Below are 12,772 nucleotides of genomic sequence, written 5' to 3'. Positions count from 1 at the left end.
GAAGACTGAGTAAAGACAACTATCCTGACTCCAACCACAAATCCCAATTAAATTCCAGGAAAATATTTTAAAATAAACTCATATCTCAAAGAAAACAGATAATTACATTTTTGTAGAATAGAGTAGTAGAAAGACATGAAATATTCCCAAACTTTCTTTTTTGTCACTAGTAGTACATTCAGTTAAGGATGGTAAAAGAAAAGAAAATTACAGACCAATTTCACTTACAAGCATAAAGGCAAAAATTTAAAAATAATGTAGCAATATATCTATGTGCATGTGTACACTGGTAAGGTATATCTATCAATTTAGATATGAAATTAAACTTAGAAAGTCAATTAATGTAATTAACCACATTAAAAGGTTAAAGGAAAACAACTGCATGATTATCACAAGAGATAAACAGAATAAGGATTTGATACAGTTAACTTATGATTAAAAAACACATATCAAGTTAGGAACTCTTATGCAAATAAGGGAATTTCCTTAACTATATAAAGGGAAGCTACTTCCCTTTATAAAAACACACCTGCGGGCATGCAGAAGCCAGAAAGAAGAGAAATAAACAGAACATTCAGAACAGCTTCCTAAAAATATATATAGCTCAGAAACAACTTTCTGGAACTAATAACAATGATTCTTCTAACTGTAAAAGTAACTCACATATGTTCACTATGTGCCAGAAAGGGTAAAAGAGCTTTGCAACCATTAATTTCTTTAATTCTCACGACTTCTCTAGGTCAGTTACAAATATTATCCCCAATTTACAGACACTGATGCTTAAGCACAGAGAGGATAAGGACAGAAACTTGGTTGTTGTTCAGTTGTGTCCAACTCTTCATGACCCCATGGACTGGAGTGCACCAGGCTCCTCTGTCCTGCACTATCTCCTGGAGTTTGCTCAAATTCATGTCCATTGAGTTGGTGATGCTATCTAACCATGTCATCCTCTGCCACCCTCTTCGCCTCTTGCCCTCAGTCTTTCCCAGCATCAGGGTCTTTTCCAATGAGTCAGCTCTTAACATCCAGTGGCCAAAGTACTGGAGCTTCAGCATCAACAACAGTCCTTCCAGTGAATATTTGGGGTTGATTTCCTTCAGGAATTATGGGCTTCCTGGGTGGCTCAGTGGTAAAAAATCTACCTGCCAATGGAGGAGATGCAGGTTTGATCCCTGGGTTGGGAAGCTCCGCTGGAGAAAGAAATGGCAACCTACTCCAGTATTCTTGCCTGGGAAATCTCATGGACAAAAGAGCCTGGAGGGCTATAATCCATAGGGTTGCAAAAATTTGAACACGACTTGGCAGCTAAATAACAAGAATTGATAACTGCAAGACACTCCATCAAAAAACAAACAAAATGCACACTATTTTCAAGCACATATGGAACACTGTCTAGGATAGACCACATATTAGTACACAAAACAAGCCTCAACAAACTAAGAGAATAGAAATTACTTAAAACATCTTTTCTGAACACGATGGCATGAAACTAGAAATCATCCATAGAAAGAAAACAAGCAAAAACCACAACTACATGGTGACTAAACACTTGATACTAAAAAAAGAATGGGTCCATTGCCGGGAGCCGTTATGGGAGGTCCCGCCCGTGACGAGGTCATGAAGAAAATACCGGGCAGGCAAGGCCATCCAGGACCCCATCCATGACGAGGTCACGAGGAAAAACCTGACAGGCAAGGCCGTCTAGGATAAGGGACCCTCCAGGTTGGCCTCGGCCTCTACCCCACCCTGTATCCTCCCCCCTTTTCTGCTGTTGTTCTTGTTTACCCTGCTATGGATTCTTGTGTTGCCTGCCGAGAGCTCTCCTGCTCCTCTTTCACTGAATAAAGACCAACTTAAAACCCTAATTAATAAATCTCCTGGAGGCTGGTACCCTATGAAGGGGCCAGGGATGAAGAAAATGCTTCAATTCAAACCCTTTTGCTGGCATTCTGACTTGTTTGATACATATGTGTGCTCATTGCAAAAAATGCTCTTGATTGTTCTAAACATCCTAAGCACAGTACACTAACAAAAGAAACTATTAAACATAGGTCCCTTCACGGGGTGAGAAAAGCTCCACAAATATGATAGCCACAAATGTGCCTAATAGAAAATACTTTAGATAGAGATTAGCTGGCGACTTCTTGCAGCTAGTTAACTTTTAGACTAAGAGCCTATTTTTGTGCCATATCTGCTGTTTCTGCAGTCCTTCGCATTTCTGTTCTGTAAAAATGTAATCCTATCTAGTTCCCATAGAGATGACACTTATTAGAAAGAAAATAGATTAATTATAAGAAAAACAGGGTCGGCTACTGAAGTTGCTTAAGTCACACCAGGTGCAAGCCATAAAATGTTAGCAGGCCTGAAGGCCGAATGATAAGAAAGACTCTTGTGAACGAAAAAGTATGTGGGTGACATCCAGTTTCTGTTGAAGGTCAAGTTGCTGTAATGTTTTGAGATGACCTGTGTGTAAGCAATATGCACTTCCCCCAAAGATATTGTTAAGGGTATAAAGGAGCTGTGCAAAAATAAACTTCAGACTCAGCCCCGAGCTTTGTCTCACTCTCTCTCTCATTTGCCGACGCCGTTCATCCTGAGGGTTCCCCTGGATCCTGCTGGGGCTGGACCCCGGCAGTCAATGAGGAAATAAAATAGGAAATAAAAAATAACTCTAGGCAAATAATGAAAACATTACTATCAACATCTATGGGATACAGCAAAAGCAGTTCTAAGAAGAAAATTCATAATGACACAAGCCTTACTCAAAAGATAAGAAAAATCTCAAGCAACCTGCCTACCACCTAAATGAATTAGAAAAAGAACAAATAAAAATTAAGTCAGCTGAAGGAAGGAAATAAAAAACAGAGAGGAAGTAAATAAAATTAAGATAAAAAAACAAAAGAAAAAAAAAATCCAAGAGCTGTTTTTTTAAAGGATAAACAAAATCAACAAATCTCCTCTAGACAGGCTCACCAAGAAGAAAAGAGAGATGACTAAATAAACAAAATAAGAAAGATGAGAAATAAATAACAACTGATGTCACAGAAATACAGAAAACCGTAAGAAAGACTATGAACAGTTGTTCAGTTTCTCAGTAATGTCTGACTGCAACCCCATTGACTGCAGCATGCTAGGCTTCCCTGGCTTCATTATTTCTCAGAGTTTGCTAAAACTCATGTTCACTGAGTCAATGATGCCTCCAACCATCTCATCCTCTGTAACTCTCTTCTCCTGCCTTCAGTTGTTCCCAGCCTCAGGTCTTTTCCAATGAGTCAACTCTTGGCATCTGGTGGCCACAGTATTGGAGCTTGAGCTTGAGCATCAGTCCTTCCAACAAATATTCAGGAGTGATTTCCTTTAGAATTGACTGGTTTGTTCTCCTTGCAGTCCAAGGGTCTCTCTCAAGAGTCTTCTCCAGCACCACAATTTGAAAGCATCAGTTCTTCAGTATCAGCCTTCTTGATGATCCAACTCTCACATCCGTACATGATTACTGGAAAAACCATAGCTTTGCCTATACGGGCCTTTGCTAGCAAAGTGATGTCCCTTCTTTTTAATATGCTGTCTATGTTTGCCATAGGTTTTCTTCCAAGGAGCAGGCATTTTTTTTTTTTTTAAATTTCATGGCTGCAGTCACAATCTACAGTGATTCTGGAGCCTAGAAAATAAAATCTGTCACTGTTTCCATTGTTTCTCCATCGATTTGCCATGAAGTGATGGGACAATGCCATGATCTTCATTTTTTGAATGTTGAGTTTTAAGCCAGCTTTTTCACTCTCCTCTCTCATTTTCATCAAGAGGCTCTTCAGTTTCTCTTCACTTTCAGTCATTAGGGTGGTGTCATGTGCATATCTGAAGTTAATGATATTTCTCCTGGCAATCTTGATTCCAGCTTGTGCTTCATCCAGCCCAGCATTTTGCATGGTATACTCTGCATACAAGTAAAATAATCAGGGTGATAATATACAGCCTTGACATTCTCCTTTCTCAATTTGGAACCAGTCTATTATTCCATGTCCAGTTCTAACCATTGCTTCTCGACCTGCACACAGGTTTCTCAGGCGGCATGTAAAGTATATGCCAACAAAACGGACAACCCAGAAGAAATAGACAAGTTACTAGAAACATACAGCCTGCCAAAACCGAATCAAGAAGAAACAGATAATTTGAACAGATCACTTATTAGAACTGGAACAGAATCTGTAATAAAAAAAAAAAACTCCCTGCAAACAGAAGTCCAAGACAGAATAGCTTCTCAGGGAAGAACTTACAAACATACAAAGAACTTATACCTATCATTCTTAAATTCTCCCCAAAACCTGAAGACAACAGAACATCCCCAAATTCATTCTATGAGATCCCAATCACCTGATACCAAAACCAGACAAAAACATTACTCAAAAAGAAAACTACATGCCAACAGTTCTGATGAATATAGATGCAAAAATCCTCAACAAAATACTAGCAAACAAAATCTAACAACACATAAAAAGGAGCATGCACCACGATCAAGTTTTATTCATTCCAGGGTCACAATGGTGATTCCACTTACACACATCGATCAAAGTGACACAGCACATCAAGAAAACAAAAGACAAAAACCATGTGATCATCGCAATAGATGTAGTACAAGTATTTGATAAAATTCAACATTCATTCATTATAAAAACTCTCAACAACATGGATATAGAGGGAACATATCTCAACATAATAAAGGCCATGCATGCATGCTTAGTCTCTTCAGTCGTGTCAGATGCTATGCAACTTCATGGACTGGAGGTTCCCAGGCTCCTCTATCCTTGGTATTCTCCAGGCAAGAATACTGGAGTGGGTTGCTGTGCCCTCCTCCAGGGGATATTTCCAATGCAGGGATCGAACCCATGTCTCTTACATCTACCTGTACTGGTAGGCAGGTTCTTTAACACTAGTGCCACCTGGGAAGCTCCATACAACAAATCCACAGGCAATATAACACTCAATAAGGTAAAAGCTTCCTGCTAAATTCTGAACAAGACAAGGATGCTCACTCTTACCAATTCTATCCAACATAATATTGGAATTCCTAGCCAAAGCAATTGTAGAAGGAAAATAAAATGCATCCAAATTGGAAAATAGGAACAAAGACTGTTAATACCTGTGGATAACATGATTTTATATATAGGAAATCCAAAAGACTCCACCAAAAAATTAGAAATTATAAGTTAATACAGTGAAATTGTAGGCCTTAAAATCAATACAGAAGAATATGTTGTGTTTGTATATACTAAAAATTAATTAGTACAAAGAGAAATTAAGAAAACAATCTCAATTAAAATCATACCAAAGAAATAAAATACCTAAAAATAAATTTTACCAGAAACATGAAAGCTGTACACTGAAAACTGCAAGACATTAATGAAAGAAACTGAAGAAGACACAAAGAAATGGAAAAGTATTTCATGCTTATAGATTGGGAGAATTAATGTTAAAATGTCCCTATTACCTAAGACAATCTACAGACTCAAAGCAATCCCTATCAAAATATCTGTGTCATTTTTCACAGAGCTAGAAAAAAATCCTAAAATTTATGTGGAATCACAAAAGACCCCAAATAAGCAAAGCAATCCTGAAAACAAAACACAGACAGAGCCATCACACTTTCTTATTTTAAAACATACTACATAGCTACAGTAATTCAAAGAGTAGAGTGCTGGCATAAAGCGAGACACATAGATCAATGGAACAAAAATGATAGCCCAGAATTAAACCTACATATATATGGGTAATTAATTTATAATAAAGGAGCAAGGAAAATACAATGGAAAGTGAAAAGTCTATTTGATAAGTTTTGGGAAAATTGACCAGCCATATGTGAAAGAGTGAAGCTGGACCACTACCTTAAACTACACACAAAAATCAACTCAAAATGGATTAAAAACTTGAATGTAAGACCTGAACCACAAAAATCCTAGACGGAAACACAGGCAGTAATCTCTGACATTTCCCTTAATATTTTTTTCCTCAGGCAAAGAAAACAAAATCAAATATAAACAAATGGGATTACATCAAACTAAAAAGCTTCTGCACAGGAAAGGAAACCATGAACAAATTAAAAAAAAACAGCTTACTGAATGGGAGAAGATGTCTATAAATCTTATATCTGATAAAAGATGAAGATCCAAAATATATAAAGAACTCATACAACTCAACAATAGAAAAACAAACAGCTCAATTAAAAAATGGGTTGCTGCTGCTGCTGCTGCTAAGTTGCTTCAGTTGTGTCCAACTCTGTGTGACCCCATAGACAGCCCACCAGCCTCCCCCATCCCTAGGATTCTCCAGGCAAGAACACTGGAGTGGGTTGCCATTTCCTTCTCCAATGCATGAAAGTGAAAAGTGAAAGTGAAGTCGCTCAGTCTTGTCTGACCCTTAGCAACCCCATGGACTGAAGCCTGCCAGGCTCCTCCATCCATGGGATTTTCCAGGCAAGAGTACTGGAGTGGGGTGCCATTGCCTTCTCTGAAAAAATGGGCAGAAGAGCTGAATAGACTTTTTTCCACTGAAGGTGTGCAAATGGCCAATAGACACATAAAAAGACACATGAAAAGATGTTCAACATCACTAAAATTACAGAAATGTAAATCAAAGCCACAATGATATTATCTCACACCTATCAGAATGGCTATTATGAAAAAAGGTAGAAATAACAAGTATTGGATAGGATAGGAAGAAAAGGATTGAAATACAATGTGGTATACATGAAACTTATGTAATATTATAAACAGATGTTATCTCAATAAAGTGTTACAAATTTTAAAAATCAATTCTCATGCAATAGGAATTTTCAAAATACTTACCTCCAATAGATTTGCATTCTTTCTTTCAATTACAGATCTCAAGAGGTTTTGGCTCATATCTATGATGTTCTCAACATATGGTAAGCATTGTAACTGATAATCAAAACTCATAACTTTGAAAATACCAATGCGTTTCTCAATGGCCATATTAACAATTTGTCGAAGGTAGTTTCTGAATTTAGACAGTATACTTTTAAACTGTGCTGAAGTTAATTCTTCCATAGATGATATTTTGGTACCCATGATTTTGGCCTTCTCTACCATAGTACAATATTTCCTAAACTGGCAGCTGTAAATATTAACTTGGCCCATTGAAGTTCCAATAATAGTCAGGAAACTCACAATCTATAAATAAAAATGTTAGAAAGTTAATCAGGATTTTTTTTTAAATGATAACAGTATGGTCTAATAACCTAATGGTTTGGTTAAAACATTTAAAATGGTTTTATGTGAAGTTCATTTTGTTAAGAATGTCTGTTAGGTATCTAAATATGTAGGAAACTTAAGACTTTAAGAAATTTAGATAGCTTTTTATATTTCACTTTATGTAAAGCTTTAGTAGGCTATTTAACTTTATAATTAGTATTTTATCTTGAGCCATGCAGTAGAGATGTCAGTCATTTATTCCTTTGCTTGTCACCTTGTTTTAGTGTATATGCTTCACACATAGCCCTAGAAAAAATGAGTTCTAAATATTAATTCTTAAAACATAGCCTTTTGGGTAGGATAGAATCTTGACCCAGGATAGGAAAGTTGGTTGTTTTGTGAATTTGAACAAAAAAATGCCACGTTAGATAGTAATGGGAAAAGTTGGGGCCATCATTAGCAAGTCAATATTACGAGGGAACTATAAAAGAAAAAGATTTTTTTCATAGTGAAGGTTTGAAAAAACACATAGAGGCAAACAAAGAGGAAAGATCATGAGGAAGACAAATAGGGAGCTAAGCTGGGAGTGATTTTCCAGTTGCCATTAATTATGATACTCTAATAAATCCCTTTAATCTAAAAATTTCAGTGCACATCTGTGCACTGAAGCCAAATATATCTTAAGCCAAATATACCTTCCTTAAGATAAACTATTTTTAAACTTACTTTATTTTGGTAGGCAGGATCCATTTCAAAAAGGACCTGACAATCTGGCCATCTGGTTTGATAGTCTATCACACTTTTGTTCTTATTAGGTAAATCCATAATTAAAGTCGACTCAGTAAAGATAGATAGGCGGGGATCTTGGCAAAGAGGAATAATTTTGGCTAAAATATATGATTCAAAGTTTAGTACATTCAGAAATTCCATTGAAAACAATGCTTTAAAATTATCAAGGACATTTAGAACTACTGAAAACTGAGGTAGATGTAATGTGAGGGCTATCTAGTATTCTATACTGATAAATGGAATTTAAAGGCAGGTATAAAAATTTGGAATTAATATTATAGAAACAAATAATCATGCATAAGTACTGGGTGGTGGGTCAAGGTATGATAAAAAAATCAGAAGAAATCATTAAGTTAACAAATACTTAAAGTGTATCTGCTGTGTGAAGAGCGTTATATCATTACGAGGATACAAAAATTAGAAGGCATTATCTCTATTGTCTTTGAGCTCATAATCAAGCTGAACAAATTGGATGTCTAAGGCAAAAAAAAAAAACCCTTCAATGTACACTGCATACACTATCCAAAAGTTAGCTCAAGATAAATGACATATCTAAATATAAAACACAAATCTATAAATCTTCTAGGAGAAAATATAGGGAAAATATGTGTGACCTTAAGTTAAGCAAAGAATTTTTAAGAGACAAAACCAAACGCATAATCCATAAAACAAAAAAATTGACAAACTGTATCTTATCAAAATTAATAAGTTTAGCTCTGTGAGAATCAATGAAAAGATAGTTGTCTTTTTGCTTTATTTACAGTTTCCTTTGCTGTGCAAAAGCTTTTAAGTTTAATTAGATCCCATTTGCTTGTTCTTATTTTTATTACTCTAGGAGGTGTGTCAAAAAAGATCTTGCTGCGATTTATATCAAAGAGTGTTCTGCCTATGTTTTCCTCTAAGAGTTTTATAGTGTGCAGCCTTACATTTCATAAACAAAATAAAAACACAACCCACAGATTGGGAGAAAATATTTGCAAATGAAGCAACTGACAAGGGATTAATCACCAATGCATACAAACAATTCATGTAGCTCAATATAAAAAAAATCCCAACACTCCAATCAAAAAATGAGTGGAAATGGACATTTCTTCAAAGAAGACATACAAGTGGCTAATAAACACTTGAGAAGATGATCAACATCACTAATTATTAGAGAAACAAATTGCAACTACAGTGAGGTATCACCTCACACCAGTCACAATGGCCATCATCAAAAATATCTACAAATGATAAATGCTGGAGAGGATGTGGAGAAAAGGAAACCCTCCTACTGTTTGGGGGGAGTGTAAATGGATACAGCTACTATGGAGAATAGTATAGAAGTTTCTCAAGGAACTAAAAATAGAACTACCCTATGATCCAGTAATCTCACACCTGAGCATATACATGTAGAAAAGCCATAGTTCAAACAGATAGACGCAACCCATGCTCTGTGACAACCTAGAGGGGTGGGATAGGGTGGGAGATGGGAGGGAGGATCAAAAGGGAGGGGGCATACTTATACATATGGCTGATTCATGTTGATACATGGCATAAACCAACACAATATTGTAAAGCAATTATCCTCCAATCACACATAAATTAAAAAAAGATAGACACACCCCAAAATTCACTGCAGTGCTCTTTACAATAGCCAGAACATGCAAGCAAACTAAATATCCATCAACAGAGGAATGGATAAATATGTGGTATATACCTACAATGGAATAATATTCAGTCATAAAAAGGAACAAAATAGTGCCATTTGCAGAGATGTGGGTAGACCTAGGGACTGTCATAGAGTGAAGTGAGTCAGAAAGAGAAAAATATCGCATAATATTGCTTATATGTGGAATCTAGAAAAATGGTGCAGATTAACTTATTTGCAAGCATAGAGACATAGACATAGAGAACAAACTTATAAATATCAAGCAGGGAAGGAGGTGGGATGAACTGGCAGACTGGGACTGACATATATAATGACTATGTATAAAACAGGTAACTAAGGAGAAACTACTGCATAACATAGAGAACTCTGCTCAGTGCTCTGTGGGGACCGAAATGAGAAGGAAATCCAAAAAAGACAAGATGTATATATACATATAACTGATTCACTTTGTGGTATAGCAAAAAACAACACACATTGTAAAGCAACTATATTTTAATAAAAATTAAAAAAAATAAAAACAGAATGAAAAGTTAAGGCATAGACAGGGAGAAAATTTTGCAAACATTGTATCTGATAAAATACTTGTATTCAGAGTACATATTAAGACCTCTCACAACCTAACAATAAATAAACACCCCGACAAAAAATAAGCAAAGGCCTAAAAAGATATACAAGCATACACATATTTTAAGCATTTAAAAAAACAAACATCACAAGTCATTACAAATGAACTATATAACCACACTGAAGATGATGGGAAAGAGCTGATTAAGGTACTTTGGAAAACGGTGTTTTTATTGTAGACTATAAGCTTAGATACTAAAAGGACCCTACACAAACACTGTACTTATTTGATACATTTGTTTCTTAAAGAGGTGGTTGCTGTTGTTTAGTCACTAATTTGTATTTAACTCTTTTGCAACTCCATAGACTGTAGCCCACCAGGCTCCTCTGTCCATGGGATTTCCCTGGCAAGGATACTAGAGTGGGTTGCCATTTACTTCTCCAGGGGATGTTCCTAACCCAGGGATCAAACCTGCAGCTCTTGCATTGACAGGCAGATTCATTACCACTGAGTCACCTGGGAAGCCCTCTTAAAGATGTAGGGATAGCAATTCTGAAAATATAATACAGGTGTAACAAATAAGTGACTATATTACTGATTATGTGAGCCACATTTCTCACCAACAGAGAAAAAAGATACATATTAGGAAAAGTAGGAGGTGAGAATGAACCCTGAAGGTGCTGGATTGGGATCTGATAGATATATCAGTAAGAACTCATGTGCTGTGTGCTTAGTTGCTTAGTCCTATCCAATTCTTGCAACCTCATAGACTATAGCCTGCCGGGCTCCTTTGACCACAGGATTCTCCAGGCAACAATACTGGAGTGGGTTGCCATTTCTTTCTCCAGGGAATCTTCCTGAGCCAGGAATTGAACCCAGGTCTCCTGCATTGCAGGCAGACTCTTTATTGACTCAGCTATGAGGGAAGCCCCAAGAACTCATAGTTTAAAATGAAACAAACAAAAAATAGATATAGAAATACAGATGCATATATTATGCATGAGCTAGTATATATACATATATTTTCTAGATATTTTCACCATAGCATCTAAGAGCAATAACAGTACTATAGTAATGAGCACATCTACAGTCTAGCTCCCTTGATTCCTAAAGTTTGTTCTCCTATAAAAGGAACCAACCAGTGTTCCTTGAAAAACTGGCTGATTTAAGGGCAGAGGCAAAGAAAATACAAGATGAGCATGAAGCATCATGTGGTGATAGAAGCAAAACAAGTGGCCATTAGAAAAAGATGTCAATAGACTAAATGCTTTAATCAAAAGACTGAGAATGACAGATTTGATAATAACACAAGAACCTGAAATATGCGGCCTACAAGAGACTCACTTCAGGGCAAACGACGCGCAGACAGACAAAAAGTGAGAGCATGGATAAAGAAACTTATATGGGACAACTGACTGGTTCAAAATAGGGAAAGGAGTATGTCAAAGCTGCATATTGTCACTCTGCTCATTTTAACTTCTATGGAGAGTGCATAACGTGAAAGGCCAGGCTGGATGAATCACAAGCTGGAATCAAGATTTCTGGGAGAAATATCACAACTTCAGATATGCAGACGATATCACTTTAAAGGCAGAAAGTGAAGAGGAACTAAAGAGCCTCTTGATGAGGATGAAAGAGGAGAGTGAAAAAGCTGGCTTAAAACTCAACATTCAGAAAACTAAGATCATGGCATCTGGTCCCATCACTTCATGCAAACAGATGGGGAAAAAGTAGAAACAGTGGCAGATTTTATTTTTGTGGGCTCCAAAATCACTAAGGATGGTGACTGCAGCCACAAACTTAATAGCTGCTTGATCCTTGGAAGAAAAGCTATGATAAACCCATACAGTGGATTAAAAGCAGAGACATCACTTTGCTGACAAAGGTCCATACAGTCAAAGTTATGGTTTTTCCAGTAGTCACGTATAGATGTGAGAGTTGGATCATCAAGAAGGCCGAGTGCTGAAGAATTGATACTTTCAAATTGTGGTGCTAGAGAAGACTCTTGAGAGTCCCTTGGACAACAGTGAGATCAAACTAGTCAACCCTGAGGGAAATAAACCTTGAATATTCATTGGAAGGACTGATGCCGAAGTTGAAGCTCAAATACTTTGGCCACTTGATGTGAAGAGCTGACTCACTGGAAAAGACCTTGATGCTAGGAAAGACTGAGGGAAAGAGGAGAAGGGGATGATGGAGGATGAAATGGTTGGATGGCACCACCAACTCAATGGATGTGAGTTTGAGCAAACTCTGGGAGATAGTGAAAGACAGGGAAGCCTGGCGTGCTGCAGTCAAAGAGTCAGACATGATTCAGCAACTGAACAACAACAGAAGGCTACATTCAAAAAACATTAGCACACATTCTTTTCGAGTGTGCCTGGTATGTTCTCTAGGATATAACATAATCTAAATTGGAAAATGAGCCCCAAAACATTTAAGAGAACAGAAGTTAATTCAATCAATTTTTCTGACCACAATATGAAACTAGGTATCAACTAAAAAAGAAAAATGGGAAAAAAGCCAAACAATTGACTAAACATGCTACTAGAAACCCAATGAGTC

The 12,772-nt window shown here is 36.8% G+C and overlaps 1 protein-coding gene across 1 annotated transcript in view; it reads right to left on the bottom strand.

Annotated features, from left to right (window-relative positions):
* Nucleotides 1–12,772, bottom strand: part of DNAH14 (dynein axonemal heavy chain 14) — a 388,841-nt gene that overhangs the window by 258,937 nt on the left and 117,132 nt on the right. The window contains exons 15-16 of the mRNA XM_043922886.1: nt 7,929–8,089; nt 6,837–7,181 (exon numbers count right to left, since the gene is read on the bottom strand). Of these exons, the coding sequence (XP_043778821.1) occupies nt 6,837–7,181; nt 7,929–8,089 (506 nt within the window). The remainder of the gene's footprint in view (nt 1–6,836; nt 7,182–7,928; nt 8,090–12,772) is intronic.

The sequence above is a fragment of the Cervus elaphus genome, chromosome 14, assembly GCF_910594005.1.
Source record: "Cervus elaphus chromosome 14, mCerEla1.1, whole genome shotgun sequence".
In the NCBI taxonomy this organism is placed as follows: Eukaryota; Metazoa; Chordata; class Mammalia; order Artiodactyla; family Cervidae; genus Cervus; species Cervus elaphus.
Note: the sequence above shows the minus strand (reverse complement) of the source record. Positions and strands in the feature narration are given on the sequence as shown.